Source organism: Leptonychotes weddellii, chromosome 8, assembly GCF_054177405.1.
Source record: "Leptonychotes weddellii isolate Sample4059 chromosome 8, ASM5417740v2, whole genome shotgun sequence".
Taxonomy (NCBI): Eukaryota; Metazoa; Chordata; class Mammalia; order Carnivora; family Phocidae; genus Leptonychotes; species Leptonychotes weddellii.
In genome coordinates, this window is record NC_138376.1 from 124,376,035 (window position 1) to 124,396,562 (window position 20,528).

At 44.7% G+C, this 20,528-nt stretch overlaps 1 protein-coding gene across 5 annotated transcripts in view; it reads left to right on the top strand.

Annotated features, from left to right (window-relative positions):
* Window positions 1-20,528, top strand: part of MAP3K4 (mitogen-activated protein kinase kinase kinase 4) — a 94,027-nt gene that overhangs the window by 68,637 nt on the left and 4,862 nt on the right. For 3 of the 5 annotated variants that reach the window (XR_014148048.1, XM_006734278.3, XM_031029205.2), the window contains exons 16-26: window positions 2,932-3,028; window positions 3,833-3,976; window positions 7,256-7,356; window positions 8,006-8,086; window positions 10,769-10,960; window positions 12,014-12,084; window positions 13,878-13,994; window positions 14,880-15,039; window positions 16,904-17,026; window positions 17,926-18,032; window positions 19,407-19,586. Coding sequence is in view for 4 of the 5 variants with exons in the window: in XM_006734278.3 (XP_006734341.1) it covers window positions 2,932-3,028; window positions 3,833-3,976; window positions 7,256-7,356; window positions 8,006-8,086; window positions 10,769-10,960; window positions 12,014-12,084; window positions 13,878-13,994; window positions 14,880-15,039; window positions 16,904-17,026; window positions 17,926-18,032; window positions 19,407-19,586 (1,373 nt within the window). In the remaining variant the exon portion in view is untranslated. The remainder of the gene's footprint in view (window positions 1-2,931; window positions 3,029-3,832; window positions 3,977-7,255; window positions 7,357-8,005; window positions 8,087-10,768; window positions 10,961-12,013; window positions 12,085-13,877; window positions 13,995-14,879; window positions 15,040-16,903; window positions 17,027-17,925; window positions 18,033-19,406; window positions 19,587-20,528) is intronic. The other 2 variants (XM_006734279.2, XM_031029206.2) reach the window with 1 other exon arrangement.

Below are 20,528 nucleotides of genomic sequence, written 5' to 3' on the forward strand. Positions count from 1 at the left end.
ATTACACAAAATAAAATAATTCATAAATGGTAAACTTATTTAGCAGGAACTGTATCTTAAAGGGTGCTTGCTAGCCACAGAAAATTTAGTAGACCAGGTCTTAATGCTTGGTTTCTCTGTCTTTAAAATTCACTCAGTTACTCATTTTATACCTTTTTTTCTCCCAAGGCTGTTATGAAATGGAAGTTATCATTTGCAAAACTCTTTGAACATTGTATATAATGTTACAATTTTATAGCATTCTATATTCTTATGGAACTTTTGATTAATCATATTATCCTAAAAACTTGGATTTTCTGATCTCCTAAAATATTTCACTAAGAATACATGATCTATAATTCAGTAAAAATCACTTCTTTAAAATAACTTAACTACATACGGAATCATTTTCATGGTAGCAAAATTATAACATAGAGTATGGAGAGAAATGTAGAAAATATACATGTAGAAAAATGCTACAGAGGAAAGAAAGAAAACAGTTGTACTCCCACGGTTGATGGGTAATCACTGCTGCCGTGGGGTCCCTAATTATCTGTGTGCCTCTCCCCCAGCTGCCGGTGGGTGGTTGGTTAGCAGTGCTGTCTGTAGGCGGGAGGTGCTCTTTGTCTTCGGGGCCACGTGGCTTGGTGGAAGTAGCACTGGCTGAGAGTCAGATTGCCAGACAGCCCGGTGACCCGGGGCTGCCCGGGTAACATCACTGAGCCTCCTCTGCACGTGCTCAACATCGATGCTCTTGAGGGCTGTGCATTTACATTTTGTAAGCTGTAGTGCTCTGTGCACGGCAGCAGTCTGCATCTGGCTTTGTGCTCTGTCCTTACAAGGGCAGTTAGGGAAAGGGAGAGCACACCAGCTGTCGTTCCCGCTGCCTGTCTTCCTCCCCGCTGCTCCGCACTCGGAACCACCGAGGGCAGCCTGGTGGATAGCCTTCCCTCGGTTCTGCACGCTCACGTAATTGTACAGATGCGTTCTGCCTCCTTTATGCTCCTGGCACCACGCAAGCACAGACAGGCTGCTCGTTCTATGGCGTAAAGGTTGGGCCACATTGGATACTCATCTCTTGCTCTTCTGACCCGACAGCTGTAGAAATTCCTCCCTGTCAACGGGTAGAGATCCAAGTTGTTCTCCTTAGTGGCTGCATTGTGTCCGTTAGTGGGTGTATTACAGTTCTTTGCACCCTTTCCTTGTGGACATTGGTTTTTTAATTTTATTTATTTGACAGAGAGAGCCACAAGTAGGCAGAGGGAAAAGCAGGCTCTCTGCTGAGCAGGGAGCACGACGCGGGGCTCGATCCCAGGACCCCGGGATCATGACCTGAGCCGAAGGCAGACGCTTCACCGACTGAGCCACCCAGGCGCCCCATGTTTTGTTAGTTTTTGCCCTGAGAAGCATCTCTATAGTAAATATCACTAGTGAAATTAGAGCGTCTATTTTATGTTTATTGACCGTTTGGATTTTCTTTTCAATGAAATAATCACAGTTTTGCAGCAGTTACTTATATATACTCTTTTTTAAAATTTTTATGCCTTAGAAAGTTGTAACTTTTTTTTTTTTATGATTTTATTTATTTATTTGAGAGAGAGAGAATGAGAGAGCACATGAGAGGGGTTAGGGTCAGAGGGAGAAGCAGACTCTCTGCTGAGTAGGGAGCCTGATGTGGGACTCGATCCAGGGACCCCAGGATCATGACCTGAGCCGAAGGCAGTCGCCCAACCAACTGAGCCACCCAGGCGCCCCTTACTTATATATACTCTTAAATGTTCTCTCTCATATATGAAGAATGTGGAACTCCTATGCGTGTGTTTTAGCAGCATCTTTCTTTTATACTTTGAAGATGAAATTTTGTAGTGATACTTGACTCCAAAGTTCCCAGTATGTTTGCTGAATTAAAGACATCACCTTCCTTCCCGAAGCATTTTTATTGCCTTTTTTTTTTCTCTTTTTACCTTTGTTACTGTTGGAGTTCTTTCATTTACTTTCGTAATGGTTGAGATAATGAGCCAGAGACACAAATTGCCTGAATTTTTTCGTAGTAATTGCTTGATTTTTGCTTTGCAAGTTTTCCCTTCAGATCTCTCCATTTTGGGGATTTCGGTGTTTCTTGTGTAATGTTATTGACAACAGACAAATCAGAACCGTGAAGAAGGTTCTTTATTCCATTTAGGGTAAGGCATATGTAGATGAAATAAAACATATGGCGTGAAATTATTCACCTGAAGAGAAAAGACAACATTTAAAAAACTAAGGAGGGTTAAAACCAAGTGAAAAGTAAGAGAACATGTGTCAGTCAGGGCGAAATAGACAAAATGTAACACGTGTGGTACCCCAGTGGTGTCTGGTTTGGGGAAAGGAGAATTATCAGCGTTTCTGTAATCACTAGGCAAGGACCCTTTAAATTTTTATTTTAAATTTTATCTAGTTTTTACCAGAATATTTAAACAAAGAAGAGAAGAAAACATGTTCTGAAAAGATGAATAACCCACTTAAACTGTGTCTGATCCTCCTCGTTTGGTTTAAAGGAATTAAATAAAACTCCGTATACTCAGGAAAATGACAGTGACCATCCCTGACTCAGAACCTGTTGAAGTGTCAGCACAGGCCAGAATCTTTCTAAAAATGTAGCCAGCATCAAGAACTCTTTGTTATCTCCGTCTCTAGCTGGGTCACATTGTTTGTTTCCTGTCCATTGTGTACTTTCTCTCCAGGATTTCAGAAATGTTTTTGATGGCTCAAAGTTTGAATGTATAATACACCTTTTATTAATTTTTAAAAAGTGCGTTTTCAACAACGTTGGTCTATGTGATACAATTTTCTTAACTTACATAATGGGTTTATTTTGGCCACCAGCAAAGTCAGTTTCTGTGTAGGGACCTGCTTTGGCTTTTTCTGTTGACTCCTTTAACAAGTCGCATTTATCACCATTGTCACTGGCAGCTATTCATCGGAACAGCCCCCGTCCTGTGAAGGTGCCGCGATGCCACAGTGACCCTCCTAACCCACATCTAATCATCCCGACTCCAGAGGGATTCAGGTATTTGGAGCTTATGTAGCCGTTTGCTGTCTGGGTTCTTCTCTGAGCTTCATGCTTCTGCTCCGACGGCTGCTGGAGCTTGCTCTGATCACTGAGTGTTTTTTCTGTGTTCTCGTGCACACTGTTTTAAAAGCTCTTAGTTGCATTATCTCGAAGATACACCACAGTGTGCCTTAGTTGCAAGAGAAGAAAACGTGCAACTTTAAAACAGACTTGTACCTTTCCAGATAACTTAGTTTCTCAGCTTATTTGTAACCTCAAGCTACTAAATGCTTGCTGGCTTTGGAATAATTCTTTCTTTCTCTTTCTTTGAAAATGACCTTACAAAAACAAATTTGAGTGTGCATAGCATAGTAAACATTTGAAAAACAATCCTACACGTCAGTTTAGAGGTGAAGAAAAATTGGAATGATCTTTCCAGTCTTGACTTTCATGTGTGTCTGTAATCTTGAAGCAACTTAAATACTAGAGTGAGTTCTGAAACCCTAGTACAAAGTATTTCCCTTGAATGTGGTGGCATTTCTGCATCTTGAGGGAGTGAGCATTTTCTCTCCCCTGTAGAATCACTTTTTAAAAGTTAATTTTATTTGACAGTATTTGCTAGGAGAAGACCACAATTATTTTTCAAAATAATTAGTTTTTTTTTCTTTTTTACGCCTAGACCTGAATCTCAAAGAAAAATTTGCATTTTATATTTTTAAATATTTTTCACTTCCTCACTCTATTGTATTCTTAATTGAAAACCACTGGAGAGTCCAGTCCCTTTTCTCAGCTGTGTTCCTGAAGCTTTTCTTCTCGTCTCAGCACTCGGAGCGTGCCTTCGGACGCGCGGAGCCACGGCAGCCCCGCTGCTGCTTCTGTCACTGCTGCGGCCGCCGCCGGTCGCCCCGGCCCCTCGGGCAGCGACTCTGTGCCAGCCAAACCTGTCAGCAGTGCCCATGATACCAGGTAGTCACCCTCCACCAGTGGCATGCCTCCTTGGCCCCCTCCTGGGCACTTCTGCAGCGGCCTCAGCTTTGGGACGTGGCCCGGGGACGTGTCGCCCCCCCTAAGGCTCTAGCACCCAGAAGCACGAGTACATAATTTGCCTGATTCATATTTCCTCGGAGCTGATGTTAACCACAATGACCAGACTCCCTGCCAGTAACAGCTCTTCGGAGTATCAGACCGAAGAGCCTGGTCCCCACCGAAGGGGACGTGAGAATTTTGGCAAGTAGTGCCTTTCTTGAGGGGTCGGTCCCAACGTAGCTCAGAGATGGCTCTAGTTAACACCATTAGGTGGGGATTTGTATTTTCGGAGGATCACTTTTCTAACAAGTTTTCTAATTTATAGAATTATTGATTAGAAATAGTTTATGAAAGTTGGAAAAATGTGTTCACGGGGTTCGTATCTTATATGGAGAGCGTATCATTACTAGAGAGAGCTATCAGACACTTGGCAAGCTCCAGAAAGCCTCTTGCTTGAGTCTTCCATATAGGTAAGGAGTGTGTTGTGCTTCTTCCCATTCTAGTTGTTAGTTTTGACAGAGGATTTCGTCAAGGTCTCATAGACTTAACGGAGAAAGGACATTCGGTCACTCTTAACTCTCCCCTTACGTCTGGCAGAGGGGGTACACTGGTACTCTTCTCATCTTCCGATAAAGATGGTGATAGAGTCAAATAAAACTCTATGGGTTGAGGGTAATCTGAGCAAAAAAGATGAAACTGTGAAGGAAGTCAGTGCCCTGTATCTTGCTCCAAAGAAAAAATATTAGTATGTTGTTGGCAGAAAGATGACCTATAGCTTTAGAATTGAAGAAACACTAAAATGTCTTTAGACTTACTTTGTAACAGTCTAAAATTTCTACAAACATTTCCATTCTTCTCATTCATTAAAATAATAACTGCTCGTAATTTGTAGTGATAAACATCTATAATCTAAGAAAAGTCAACGTATTTTACAGCTTAAGCTGTCAACCAAGACAATTAACAGTTTACCATTAAACAGATTCCCATTTACCTTCTTCATTTTTATGTTGAGAGCATTTCATGGCAAATGTTTCCACATATGCCCTCCTGTCCCTGAAGGAGGCACTGAAACTACTTTTTTGTAAGTGTAACTCAGGGTGAAGGGAAGCCACTTGCCCTCACGTGCAGACACGGGGGCGGAGAGCACTTCACCAGTGACCCGCTGCTTCCACGTTTGCACACCATTCCTGCAAAACTAGAAAAGGGAGGAACGCCCCCCACTTTTGTAGAGGTTCCTGAACTGTGGCTTAAGGCATTTGTGAGCTGGAGGTGTGGTACATTAAGTGTATTTTAGTGTAAAAGTGAGGTACGTGTGGTCGGCCTTCATGTGCATTTAGTCTTCGGCTTTGTGGAGGTTGTTTTCAGTCCATTGTGAGTAGCATTTCATAAGTATTCTTCATCTTTTGGATGATTCTTAACACATAGAAATTTTACCACCATCATAGTCTGCCATCTCGAAGGCCATTTTTTACAAAGGAATCACAATCTCTTGACTCTCTGGTGGTGTGTAGGTGATGGTGGGCAGAGGACAGCAAGGCCAGGTGGAGATGCGCTTAGCCGCTGGTGGTTTGCCGCACTCCTGTGTTTGAGCCCGGCTCCTGTTCAGTTTAACTTTGGGCCTTAACAGCCCCTTTGTGGTGGGCCTGTGCAACAGACCCCGAGGTGGAGGCACGTGCCCCGCCGACGTCCTGGTATAGCCCGGCGCTTGTGAACGTGCTGCGGGGGGGAAGCCGAATGATGGCCAAGACTTCCAGCGTCAGCAGGAAGGCCCCCACCTCACGGTGTGCGGCCCTTCCTGTACTAGAGACCCGTCAGCCCTGTGAGTGAAGTCTTACTGTGCCCCACAGCAGCCTTTGAATGTTTTGATTTGATTTGGTTTGACTTAGGAAATAGTCTGGGCTTTAGTGATCTTACCATGTTTATAAAACTTTTTTACAGTGTTCTGTTTGTTGGGGCTGGGCTCTTACTGCTTTGTGAGCCTGATTGTTAATTTTTCAGGAATTTCGCAAGCCGGTTGTTACACCACTGAAATTGTAGAACTCCACAGCTAGTAGTTAAACATTCATCAGCACACTATTTCTTTTAAGTATATTTTTTGCCCAGCAAAAGTCTCTGAGGATGTGGAATTGGCTAATTTTATCTCTGGGAGATCAGGAAAATAGAGGGGTCGTGTGACCTCTGCTTGGCAGCACAGTCTTGGGTGTGGCTTTAGGAGTCGCGGGTCTCTTCACTTCAGTATCCGTGATTTTTCCATGAAATGGCGTCAAGACTTTTTGATGAACCCCATGGCAATAGAGGATGTCCCGCTCTCTTCAGACTTAACAATTATGCTAGATTTGAGAGTTTAGGGAAATAAAAAAGCAGTGCATACTTCATAATTTGTGAACATCTGTTCAGTAGAACCCTGTCGCCTTAAATCTATTCAGCATCTGATGGAAAGCAGCATGGTATCGCTCATACACACGAAACTTGTTAATAAACTCAGGCCATACTTACCTTGGATTATTCAAATTATAATTTTAAGACTTCCCTTATTTAATTCTGGGTTTTACTCTGTATGGATTCATTCTGGATTTCTAAACACACTTAACTTTATTCTGGAAAAGCAGCAAATTAACTTTGTTCTTTACATGCTAAGCTTCCTGCTCTTCTGCCCCTTTGCTTGGCGACTGCTTGAAAAATCATTAAGTGTGCCCTTGCATTTTCTTAGTAAGAGATTTGAAATCTTTTGAATCATGTAATAATTTTAACACTTTAAATAGAATTAAGTACATAAATACATAGTATGATCAGAATTTTAAATATTAGCTCTGTTTGGCTAATAATTTTTATCCATCCTGGGCTTAAATGGTGGAGCTTTCCACACATGTCAGTAACCCTTGAATAAATCCTGTTTTGTTTGTACTTTTGTTGTTTTTAACTTAAAACAGAGCGTTACGCAGTCAGGTTCTCATGTGCCAGCAGCGGAGGATAAAAATCCGACTGTCCTTCCCAGCTCCAGAGAAGGGTTTCCCAGTAGCAGCGCTGTTCACTTTGGGTGCCTAATTCTGTATCTGGGGGCTGTCCTTCGCATTATCCTGTACTCACTTGATACCAGGTTTCCCCAGCGGGCAAAATTACCCCTAGTTGAGAATTACCGCTCTAGAAGAATCTCCCAGATCTTTCATTTTGAGTTCCATTGAATTGACAGCTCAATTTTTTAAAAAAATCTTGAAACAGGGGTTCCAGCGTCCCTGAGAACGACCGGTTGGCTTCCATAGCCGCCGAGTTACAGTTTCGGTCCCTGAGCCGCCACTCAAGCCCCACAGAGGAGCGCGACGGTGAGTGTGTGAGGCGCAGACTCTGGTCTCAACCGGCTGAATCCTCTGCCTCAGTTTACCAGTTTCCATGGGTTATGCCTCAGAAAGAAATGAAGAGTGAGAAAGAGGTGACAGAGCTCCCGGAGAACATTTGATATTCAACATGTTGGCTTTTTACTATAGATGCCTTTTTAGCTGTACTTGCATTTTCTAGGTCTACTTTTGTTGCTTTTCAAAGAAAATTATTCCTGATACTTTAATTGCCAAGCACTCTTATTTTCTTTAAAAATACAAACCTGCAGTAGGTTTGTTAATGATACACTGAGGCTTTATTATAATGCCAGGCCTCTTGAGGGGGGTCCCCAGAGAATCTAATTTCCGCTCAGTAGTCTGATGTCTTGTTATTTGTGGAAGGTTTATATAGTTAAAATCATGTAACATAATGTAATCATGTAACATGTAATCATGACAACTTCTTAGTTTGGTATAGTTTTCTAGAATTGATTGTCAAGATAGCTTCTCACACTCACGTCAAATAGAAATTAATGACCAGAAAGGACAGGTTGATGGTAACTAATCATTGCCACGCACCATTTCAGTCTTGCTTTCAATTACATAAGCATATTTGTTCCATAAATCTTAATTTGTGTGAAAAACATACTTCTTCCAGAACCAGCATATCCAAAAGGTGATTCAGGTGGGTCAGCTCGAAGAAGCTGGGAACTTCGGACACTTATCAGCCAGACGAAGGGTAAGAGAGAGAATGTTGAACTTAAGATGTTTAAGCATAAAGTGAGAAGTTTCAGCTAAAATATGCTTTAGCTTTTGAATTATTAGTCCATCTACATTAATATTTTGTGATCTCTTTTATACCTGTGACATTACTTTATACCTGTGACATTACTTTATACCTGTGACATTACTGTGTTTGTATGCGTTTCCTATTTCTTATAATAAATTATAAGCTCCTTTGGATCTGGAACATGTTTTATTCATCTTTGTATTCTTCAAGCAGTCATGGTGGTTGATTATGTAAGTCACCTTGGGTGGGCGTAGGAATATAATAATCTTTGTGAAATGAAGAACTATTCACGTCTTAACGCTGTATGATAATGTTTTTGAGAAGCCAAATAGTTGGGCCAAGGTGATAACTGACAGAGCTGGGATCAGCGCACACTGCTTCTGTCTCCAAGTCTGGTGCTCTTACCCGACAATCGCCCCTTGGAAGTATGTTGTCCACCAAAGCCGGGAATAGTCGGGGGATGTCATGGAGGGGTGAGGCTTGAGCTGACTCTCGAAGGAAAAACTGGTCTGCATCAAGCCTGGAGGAAAAGTACAGGATAAAAACACATTTGGAGGGAGGCGCAGTGATTGTGTAGCAGTAAATGGAGGTGAACTTGAAGGGACTGGGGGAAGTCAGACCGTGGCCAGTCTTTCAGTGACAGCTAAGTGATTAAGGCCTTTCCCAGAGATGGCAGGCAGCCCTGCAGCCTCTTGGGCACCTGGTGTGTTCGGGGAGTGGGGAGGAGGAGCTAGGAAGACCCCGGGGTGGAGGAAGCTGCTAGCCCGGAGTGGGGAAGAAATGGGGAGATGGGTTAGCATATCATTACAGTCATGCAGTGTCAGATACCAGACTAAGGTGGGATTTTCAAAAAAGGAATGAAGTCGAGAAATGACTGCCAGGCCTAGGGCAGGCGAGATGTGTGTGGCGGGTTTAGGGCAGGGAGATCCATGGGCTGGAGCCTGGGTGACGGGGAAGAGTCTCTCCAGTGGCTCCCACGTCACGAGTAGTTTCGCACGCATGCCAGGTCTTTGTGATAATTTTCAAAACAAATGCTTTGTGGTCAAGAGGACTTCGGAACTCCCGGGACAGTTACAGTTTGCATTAACAAAGATGGAGAAATCTTGAGAAGTTTTTACTGTTTAAAAAAAAAGCCTTTCCCAGAAATATTTGACAGTGGAGTCCATGGGCTCATAGCTGTGAAATCTTGTTGTGCCCAGGAGACCTGATGTGTCATATATTGAGGTAAAACAGCGATTCATGTTTTTAAGAAATGGTTGTAGTAAGAACCTATAATTAGAACATTATAAACCTTGGGGAATTTCTCTTCTCAAATTAACCTCACAGCCATCCTCGTCCTCCTTGATCTCTTCGTTGGCCAGAAAATTCAGGCTCTTAGATAGCGAGGATACAGAATGAGGAGTATGTAAGGGGACACGTCTAAGGCAGTGTTTTTCACATGACGGGTGTGACCCATCGATGGGTTGTACAGTCTGCATTAAAAAAAAAAAAAATAGGATGGAGTCTGAATCACGTGTGGTAAGAGTAATATCGTTTTATGAAACTGTTGTTTAGATCTCTGTATGTGTAGAAGTTATTTTTCACTGTAGGTCATGATAAAATAAGTGGAAAAACTAGAGATGTGGAGCCTGAGGAGAAGGTAAGGAACAGTAGAAACAGTAGCTAAATCTTACTGAGTGTTGCCGTGTCCCGGGCACAGGGCTTAGCGCTTTACGCATATGATTTCACTAAATACTCACAGTAGTGCTTGTCCGTGAGGTATTATTACCCTCATTGCACAGATTAGGAATTTGATATGTGAAGAAGTCAGGTAACTTGCCCATTTTCAAACACCTGGAAAATGGCGAAGCCAGGATTTTACCTGGGCATTCTGGTTCCAGAGCCTTTGCTCTGGACTCTTTCCAGAGAAGGGACAACTTAATTCGCTTCTCTCCAGAGATGGCTCCCGAGAAAAGGTGTGGTATTTCAGTGGAGCTGTGATGCGTGAGATCTACTCCCCAGGCACGGTGGTGGGAAGACAGCATTTTAGACAGGCAGGAGAGTGTGACATAAGCTTGAAGTGAGAAACGGCTTGGAGTGTTCTATATGAGTCTGTTCAGTTTGGTTTGTCTGGGGCCTGTGGTAGGAGAAGAAAAGGAGAATACTGACAAAAGTGAACTGGGAAAGATAAACCAGGTCCAAATTCTGCAGGGTCGTGAATGCCATAGGAAGGGCTTGGATTTTTGGTAAACAGGTTGAGAACCATGAAATAAATTTAAATAGGAAAGGGACATGATCAGGTTTTACCTGTTAGTAAGACAGTTCTGGCCAACAAGAGTGGCTCGGAGACCAGAGAGACTGGAGGCAAATGGGAAGTCACTGCAATGTCTGTCTGAGCAGCAGTCTGCAGGGAGGAAGTCATCGGCTCTGCCTGACTGGCCCGTATTTTGTGTGTGTCTGTGCAGTGGGTGGTGTCCTCTGGAGCTGTTGGATTGCAATGGACTTGAACGCACCTGCTGGGTATCTGACTAGAGGACGATAAGCCGTGCTGTGCTGGAGTGCTCATGTGTATTGCTCTGTTTCTATTACTGTTTGCTGGACATTGACTCGCTGTGGTGACTGGGACTACTGACTTTGTGATTCTCCCTGCAGACAGTGCTTCCAAACAAGGACCCATAGAAGCTATCCAGAAGTCAGTCCGCTTGTTTGAAGAAAAGAGGTATCGAGAAATGAGGAGAAAGAATATCATTGGTCAAGTGTGTGATACCCCTAAATCTTACGATAACGTTATGCACGTAGGCTTGAGGAAGGTGACCTTCAAGTGGCAAAGAGGAAACAAAATTGGTAAGGAAATTGAGGAACCTCTGTTGGAAATGGCAAGAGTTACATGTCTTTAGGCCAAATCATGTAATTGGTCCTTTTCTCTTATAACATGGCATATCTTTTGCAGAGGGTTCTGTTTTTTAGTTTGTATAAATAATGTGTCTGTAAAATGTGTTCTAAGAGCAGCACAAGAGAAGATTTTAGAAAGATTTTTTTAAATGGTTCATTAAATTGAATCGTTTTGCTTGATAACTCCAGAAGTTGCCAGTGGACGAACTACATAAACTTTACCCATTAGTTCCAGTTGATGTTCTTATGACCTTATTTCTTCCAGCACATTATTGAAGAGAGACTGGGTACAGATAGAGACAGTCTTCCCTAAAACATTGCCTATTAATTAATTTCTAGGTGAAGCGCCTCTTGTAAAATAACTGCTGGTGGCTCGTGTGACAGAAGGAGCCTGACCATGTTTCAGACCCTTCCGTCTTTTAAATGCATCTCTCCAGGGAGTGTTTAGGTCTGAAGAGGCCAACACAGTTGTAGTAATAGGACTCTGTGAGCCCCCAGGAAACCCTCAGCGTTCCGTAGAGCTATCAGTTAGGGCAGAAAACACTGAAAAAATCAAGTGCTTTATAAATTTTATCAATTCTTGTTATCAGGCTTAGTCATATATCCCCTTCGCTTAATGTCCCCAAAGATGTGTTGGTCGAATATCCACTCCCACACAGCCCGGGCCGTGCAGCAATGAGGCGTAGTTAGCCGGTGGCCGGGCTTACTCCTGACCCCCGGCCCTGACCTCCCTGAGGGCCGTAAGGGCTCAGAAGTGTGCACCTTCATGCCCCTCCTCGGGTTTGCCAAAGTCACTTCTACTCTAGATTTTTACAGGGAAGGCACAGCCAAGAGATTGCCTTCAGTCATTGGGGAACGTTCAGAAACATTTTGGGTCTTGCAATAGTAGATAATTGTAGATTATATAAATATAGAACCAGACTTGGGGAAGATTATTATACATCTGAGTGACTTAAAATGGCCTCGCTTTGGTGACTGAGAGCAGTGTGTTTGTTCTGTTCACAGGGGAGGGGCAGTATGGGAAGGTCTACACCTGTATCAGTGTTGACACAGGCGAGTTGATGGCTATGAAGGAGGTGAGTGGTCTGGCCTTGTGGGGGGCCTTTTGGTTTGAAGCCTCTGTGTGATAGAGGTTTGGTGAAGAAGCTCGTTTTCGAGGCTGTTCTTAGCACCTAGAGCTAGCTTGGCTGCCTCCATGTTGAGTCATCTAGGCAGATGCCCTGGGATGATGGAGTGTCCGATTCCAGTGAGGACGCCCAAACCCGGTGCACAGATAATTCTGCCTCCACCCAGGTGTGCTAAGTGCCATACAGAGGGAGGCCAGAAAGTTAGCTGAAGGCTGAGAGGGCGGTGGTAACAGTCTTATCAGGGAGCTGGTGGAAAAGTTACCGTTTGTGGTCAGTTTCAGAAATGAGCAGCATTTCAATAGCTGGAGGTACAATGGGGGAGAGCAGGGAAAACCTGAGGAGGCCCGTCAGGGAAGCAAACACTGTAATTGCTCAGGAGGAGACCCTTTGGGACTCGAGGGGCAGAGGAGCCTATGGGGGAAGAGGCCGGAGCTGCCGTGGCCCTCCCTCTCGCAGCTCCTGCGTGGGACGACACTCACCTGCACCGCCTCTACCACCTTGTTCCCGCTGGGTCACGAACTTCTTTTTTTTTAAAAAAAAAAGATTTTATTTAGGACGCCTGGGTGGCTCAGTCAGTTAAGCGTCTGCTTTCAGCTCAGGTCATGATCTCGGGTGCGGAGATCGAAGGCTCCCTGCTCAGCGGGGAGCCTGCTTCTCCCTTTCCCTCTGCCTCTCCTCCCCACCTCTGCCCCCGCTCCTGTGTTTTATTTATTTATTTGAGAGGGAGAGCACGAGTGAGGAGAGAGGAAGGGAGAAGCAGACTCCCCACTGAGTAGGGAGCCCGATGCAGGCCTCTGTCCCACAACCCTGGGATCATGACCTGAGCCGAATGCAGCCGCTTAACTGACTGAGCCACCCAGGCGCCCCAGTCGTAAACTTTTTTTTTGAAACTTAAATTCAGTTAGTTAACATATAATGTATTATTAGTTTCAGAGGTCAGTGATTCATCAGTTGCATAGAACACCCAGTGCTCATTCCATCACGTGCCCTCCTTAATGCCCATCACCCAGTTACCCCATCCTGCTACCCCCTCCCCTCTAGCAACCTTCAGTTTGTTTCCAATGATTAAGAGTCTCTTATCGTTTGTCTCCCTCTCTGATTTCGTCGTTTTATTTTTTCCTCTTTTCCCCTGTGATGCTCTGTTTTGTTTCTTAAATTCCACATATGAGTGAGATCATATGATCATTGTTTCTCTAACTTATTTCGCTTAGCGTAATACCTTCTGTTTCCATCCACATCGTTGCAAATGGCAAGCTTTCATTTTGCTGATGGCTGAGTAATATTCCATTGTATATATGGACCACGTCTTCTTTATCCATTCATCTGTCGATGGACACCTGGGCTCTTTCCATAGCTTGGCTCTTGTGGACATTGCTGCTGTCAACACTGGGGTGCATGTGGCCCTTTGTAAACTTGTTAAGGGCACAATCATCTCACATCTTTTTATCTTCCCAGAACCTATACACTTGTGATCTCAGAATGTTTAATGTTTTTGTGAATTCAGTTTGCAGTTATGAAAATGATCCTATTAGCTGTTCTCTCACCAAATATTCCAAAGCAGGCATGTTTAATTCACTTGGAATGACAAAGCAAAGATAAAGACTCCAAGTCAAGTCATAGACACACTGACCACAGTCCCTAGCGTCTGGAGGATGCAGATGTCAGGAGGCCCTCGTGGGTAAAGGTGTCTTGTTTCTGGTTCGTGACGGGACCAGCGCTGATCAACGGTTTTCTCTTTACAGATTCGATTTCAGCCTAATGACCATAAAACTATCAAGGAAACTGCAGACGAATTGAAAATCTTTGAGGGCATCAAACACCCCAATCTGGTTCGGTATTTTGGTGTGGAGCTTCATAGAGTAAGCCAACTTTGATCATGCGGTTTTGTGTGAGGCATCAGTAAGGGCACAGTCGGAGTCCTGTTCTACATCGCAGGTCTTCTCATTTCAGAGCACAGTAACTTTGCCTAATTATCAGGAAATCTCCATGAGTTACATCATTTCTGCCTTCTCTCTGAAACTAGAGGAGTTCTTCCTAAAATGTAAGTTGTAGACTGTAGTCGTTAACCCGACATTATAAAGCACTGAAACCCATCCTGCCGATCAGAAGATTCTTCTAAAATGCCCCTTACACAGCGCGTTACTTTTTTCACCCCATTTTTGACTGAACCACTGTTGAGTGCACTGTCCAGTAATGCTGATTTTTCTTTTGCGTGTATTTAAGGAACCGTAGCGAAATGAGAAAGTTAAAACTTCAAATTCGTTTACCCCCTTGTGTTTAGAAGTAAACCCTTGGAGGGAAAGAGGATAACTTGGAGCATCTTGGTGGAGTCTGAACTTCCAGGGGAAGTTGAATAGTGGTGATTTTTAATGTTTTCACAAATAAATTCATATCTGAAAAGGATGTGTTTCAGTACTTAATAATACATTGATAGGGACAGCCCTGTTGGTCCCTGTCTGAGATTATATAGCAGACTTTAATTTCGGAGGATTATAGATAATTTATCACCTGTGATTTGGAGAAGACACTCTTACCCCGACTAGCTGTATAATTCCAGACAGGAGGCAGGCAGACACCTCTGTGTAGGAGTGAGGAATGACTGTTCTCAGACAAGTTCAGTGTTGAGGATGATGAGTATAGCTTACCATTAGAAAGAAGATTCCTTTGGGGTGCAACCTGTGACGTTGTCCAGATTCTTCCCTTGGTGTACATGTAAACACAGCTGCATCTTCTTCCTCCCACAGGAAGAAATGTACATCTTCATGGAGTACTGTGACGAGGGGACGTTAGAAGAGGTGTCGAGGCTGGGGCTTCAGGAGCACGTCATCAGGCTGTATTCAAAGCAGATCACGATCGCAATCAATGTCCTCCATGAGCACGGCATAGTTCACCGTGACATCAAAGGTAATCCTCACCCCCACCTGGCTGCCGTGGAGACCAGACTACGTGCCCTCCGCATAGTAGGTGCCACCAAGACACTCGGTCCCACTCCCACACATCGTTTCTCTAGAAGGAAGTGCCTTTGCTGTCGATACACTTCCAGAAAGAACCCGGGATCGAGAGACTGTGTGGAACACACGTCCCCATCCATGAACAGAGACGTCTGCTCTGTCTCTCTGCATAACGCTGTTTTCATTGAGATCTGTTTCCCCCAAGAATGAAATTTGTTTTTTGTAGGCTGATTTAGCCAGGCTTGTAGATTTACTAGACATTCACGATCAGAGCATCCTTTCCTCCGTGTCGAGACTCTGAGGTGTTTCCATATGAATGTCGTGAATATGTAAAGCGACAGTGAATCTGAAATGCTAGTGTAAGCTCTGTTTTGGGAGACAAGGTTTATTGACACCAACGTCCTCCCGTGTAGGATTCTGCTAACAACCAACTTGGTCATGTTGATTGATTCGAAGAGCTTTTCTCTTCTGGCTTGAGGGAATAGTCATGCTCGTCTCACAACTGTCCCTCTGGCATTTGCGCCTGACCTTTGTATTTGGGGAAACTGGGGATAATGAAAGTGACAAATTATTTGTCTCTGATGGGCCCCAGACTGAAGGATTCCACTCTGTCACATAGTCCGAGGCCGGCCTAGACACGTTCACTCTAGAATTGGCTGGCTCCCGACCAGGCGCTTGACCCAGGGCGGGGCTGGATCACTCCAGAACCTGCTTTGGTCTGAGTGTAAGGATCGTCCATTCTCCCTCCAGTGGCTCCCCCTGAGTCCCCAGCACCCACCAGCCTTGTTGCCTCCCCACCTGCCCATCTTCCACATTGCTCTGCTGCCTGGGATCGTTCTGAGCATTTGTTTAATTGGCTCTTTGTCAGGCCCCAGCATGGCCTGTTTCCAGGTGTTCTGCCGCAGACACCTGAACTCAGTCTCTGACCCCTGTCACGAAATGGGACCTTCCTGTGTCATCAGCCATGGCCATGAAGAGAATTCCTCAGGGTCCTTGAATCAAGTCTGTTCACTTGTGTGCTTGTGATATTTTTTACGATTCAGTATGGCAAGTGTGCAGATGTGGACTAGCTCCAGAGTCGTGAAGTTCGCACCGTCGAGTCCACTGTGGGGACCGTCTGTGCTGGGAGCACTCAGGCGCTGAGGACTATCTGCTAGACGTCAGCTCACTGTGTGGCTGGCTGTCTAACTTGAGTGGCTCTGTAACGCTTTCTGAGAAAGGTGCCGTTGGACGCACAGTGCCGGCGATGTGTGGCCCCACTGGGGCAACAGTATCTTGTAGCCTAGAGCTGCCTGGAGCCGTGAGCAGTGACCCCAGATTCCAGCTAGAGTCCGAGGGAAGCGTGTGTGTTGCTTTGAGAGATGTAAGGAGGCTCCGGAAGCATCTCTGCCGTCTCAGCGCGAAGTCAGCCCAGGGCAGCCTCAGCCAGGCCTGCAGAGAACAGCAGTGTGTGCGCGCGTTCTCACTCCACGTTGCTTCCTGTCCCTGTTCGCGACTCTGGTCTTCAGACGAGGCCACCACAAGCCGTTGTAGCTTACGAGTAACTCCTGTGGAGGGCTCTCCCTGTGTCTTCCGCGTTAGAATCTGTGCTGGTATTTGTTCAAAGCTGTCTGTACTGATACGAAAATGTCTTTGCCTTGTATTCACATTTGTGAACAAGGCTGAAAATCTTTCTATGATTGTGCTTCGTAAGTCAGGTTTTATCAACCTTGACATTATTTGGTTTGTGACTCACACTCCTGGGAATTGGGGCTGCCGTGTAGCTGAAAATGCTGTCCGCGTGTTCCTGAGCCCGACGAGCGCTTGTTTGTTGTTAGGTGCCAACATCTTCCTCACCTCCTCCGGACTCATCAAGCTGGGCGATTTCGGATGCTCGGTAAAGCTTAAGAACAACGCGCAGACCATGCCGGGCGAAGTGAATAGCACGCTGGGGACAGCAGGTGGGGACTGGCTTGATTTGTCTTTGCCGAGGTGACTCACTGCAGCGCGCTTGCTGACTGGGCTTCCCGGCTCCTCTGTTGTCAGCACGGGCCAGGGAGGAGGGAGGAGGGCTTTCGAGTACATGCTTCCACCTGCCAGCACGTCTCAGACGCACAAATTCGCCTCTGCCCCTGAAGTGGACGAGGGAGGAAAGGCCTCTCTTTCTTCCCAGAAAACCTGTCTTTGTTGTTCACGTGGGGCTTATTAAAACTATTCTAGTCAAAACACAGCAGTATGTTAAATACAGCAGTATGGGTTTTTTTTTTTTAAGAACATAACGCTTTTATTGTCCAACACCTGTGACAGTTCATGCCTCTCTAAAGGAGGCAGGAAGTTTGGAGCATTATTGGCCCTTTTAAAGGAAAAGGAGTGGGTAGGCACACCCAGAAGTCAGTGAATATCTTACCACACGGGAATGTGCTGCCCGCGCAGCCAAGCCCACGCCTGGCAGGCTCCCCACCAGTCTGCTTTATTGTGCCTTTAAAAAGGGACTTGTCTACGTGGTGATTATTTGTTTTGATTGTTCAGTGTCATGGAATTTTACATCTTTTTTTGCACATTAAATTTCATATTTTACTGTGAATACAGTTTATCTGAAGATTTGCCATTCAAAAATTGTCCTTTAGGTAATAATTCAGCCCCTAAAATGTCCATTCAGAAAATTTATTTGAAATGTCTGTTAGTTTCAATGTTTCCTATTACGTAACTTGGAGAACGTCCTCTCTGCCCCCCGGCCCCAACAAATTAGTTGTTTCATTTATGTGGAGTACTACACAATCATAATTTCTTGCTTGGCTCTATTACTGTGGGGTGCTGTGTTTATAACCCATTTCTATCACCATATCTGTGACTTTTAAAGCATACATGGCTCCTGAGGTCATCACTCGCGCAAAAGGAGAAGGCCATGGGCGTGCCGCGGACATCTGGAGTCTGGGGTGTGTCGTCATAGAGATGGTGACAGGCAAGGTAAGCAGAGCCCACACCTGGAGGAGAAACTCCCGGAGGGCACTTCACAGGAACAGAGCTGTAATTATGGTTTTATTAGCTATTATAAATACCATGGACACATTTTCTGCTAACTAGAAAACGTGACTAAATATAAAAGATGCGACCTATCAAAAGATACAGTAATGTGAAGACAAGTGACAAACTAGGAACCAAATACTTGTAAGATTTATGACTTAGAGAACTCTTAGGCGAGTGAATAAAAAATGTAGGAAGCTCAAGTGAAAACATGGAGAAGCAAGACGCTACAGAAAGAGACGGGAAACTAGAAACTTCTGTCCACTCAAACACTAGCACGCGACTGCAACGTGACTCATGATTGCCAGCCTTGGAGGCAACAAGGTGTCCTTCCGTAGGTGAACGGATGAGCAAACTGCTAATCCAGACAACGGGGTATTCTGCAGCAGTGACAAGAAATGAGCCGTGCAGCCCAGAGGACGACGTGGAGGAACTGTAATAGCATACTGCCGACGGGAAAGAAGCTAATCTGGAAGCGCCACATGCATGCAGTGTGATTCCAACCACATGGCGTTCCGGGCGAGGCAGAAGGAGGCAGGAGGAGGGTCAGCTGTTGGCAGCGGCTCCAGGAGAGGGAGGGGAGGATGGCTAGATAGAGCACAAGAATGTTCTGTATGATTGCCTATCTGAAAATTCCAAAAGTGTATCTTTTGATGAAAATACTGCTAATGAACAGCTATACAGATGTATAAAGGGACTGTTGTATGTGTGTATAGTGGTATCACTTACAAAGCAGAAAATGTAAGAAACCTCTCAAGTGTTATTAGTAATATATGTATTATACCTTGTGACTGCTGAACGAAATAGCATTTTATTCTTATGTTTTATGATGTGTAATATAACCAGAGCTTTGCGCTTTTAGGAATTGATGTTCATTATTCAACAGGGTGGCGTAGTGATGTCCCTCTGAGAGAACTGTTGAGTTTTATATGTTTTGTTGACATTTTAGTATCATTTTATGTATTACATTTTTTATTTGCATGATGGTGGCTTCTAGATAACGCTGGACTAATAGAACATCCAGATGGGGTAGGCAGACTGTGCTGACCAGCTGGTTTTGTAAATAAGGTTTTACTGGCATTCAGTCACACCCATCCATTTATGTATCTTCTGTGGCTGCAGTCAGGCCCACAGGAGGGGAATTGAGGTGCTGTGGCAGAGATTATGTGGCCTGCAAGCGTAAAATACTAATTAGCCCTGTGAGTAAAAGCTTGCTGGTCTCTGGGTATTTATTAACATTGAGATGCCTGAAAAGATTGGGCAGTTTCATTTTTTTATGGCCATTAAACCTGCTTTCCCCCCCCTTTTTTTTTTTAGAGACCTTGGCATGAATATGAACACAACTTTCAGATTATGTATAAAGTGGGAATGGGGCACAAGCCACCGATCCCTGAAAGATTAAGCCCGGAAGGAAAGGACTTCCTTTCTCACTGCCTTGAAAGTGAGCCCAGGATGAGGTGGACGGCCAGCCAGCTCCTCGACCATTCCTTCGTCAAGGTTGGGCAGATAGCTGTGTAGTCTTTTTCATGTTTGAATGTTTGAGTTCTGTTTGTATCTGGCACTGAAGGAAATTTGGAAACTTAGATATAAAATATCTGTATCTATTATCTGAAATGGAAAGGAGCTAAATGTATTATGCCAGGAAATTTTGTATCTTTTTTTTTTTTTTTTTTTTTCCAGTAAATGTTCATTGAGGTTCTCTGCTTGATCCATCCTGGTGTGCTTATGGTACACTTGGGACTGTTACATGGAATTTTAAATGGGACTGGGTGGAAGACATAGTTTCTACTCCTGAGAGTGTAGGGCTCAGTAGTGACGAAGCATTGTGTTCCGAGCTGGGATGAGGGCATGTACGCCATGCTGTCGGGTCACTGCGAAGAGCGATTTCATCCAGCCAGGCGATCTCAGCCGTTGTTGCTTTCTCTGGAATGAGATGCCTGAGCTGTTTGGGAGGGTGTGGGTAGGCCGGGCAGGGAGGTGTGGGTACGGCAGGCTAACGAGGGTGAGACGGTTGAGGAACTGTGTGTAGATGGATCACAGGATGTGGAAAATGGTCAAAGGTAAGGCTGCAAAAGTGAACAGGAGCCCCATGAAGGAGTTTCAGTTTTATGATAAGCATGACACGATTAAATGATGTTTTAGAATGATCCTTCTGGAGGCATAGTGGTTAGGAAGTTGCTGCTACAGCTAGTGGGCTGGGCATGGGAGGTTAGGGGCGAGTTATAAGTGATATTTAGGGGGTTAAAATGGCCACGACTGAATAGCTGATGGGATGAGAAAGGCGAGTAAGGGGAGGGGTCTAGCACTGCTTCCAGGCCCCGGCTTGGGTCCCCAGGTTAGAGACCCCGTCGGCCAGGAGGGGTGCAGAGGCAGCTGGCTGACGGTCGGGGCAGGGAGGCCGTGGTTTCCTCTTCGGTATATTATGGTTGAGGCGTGCTT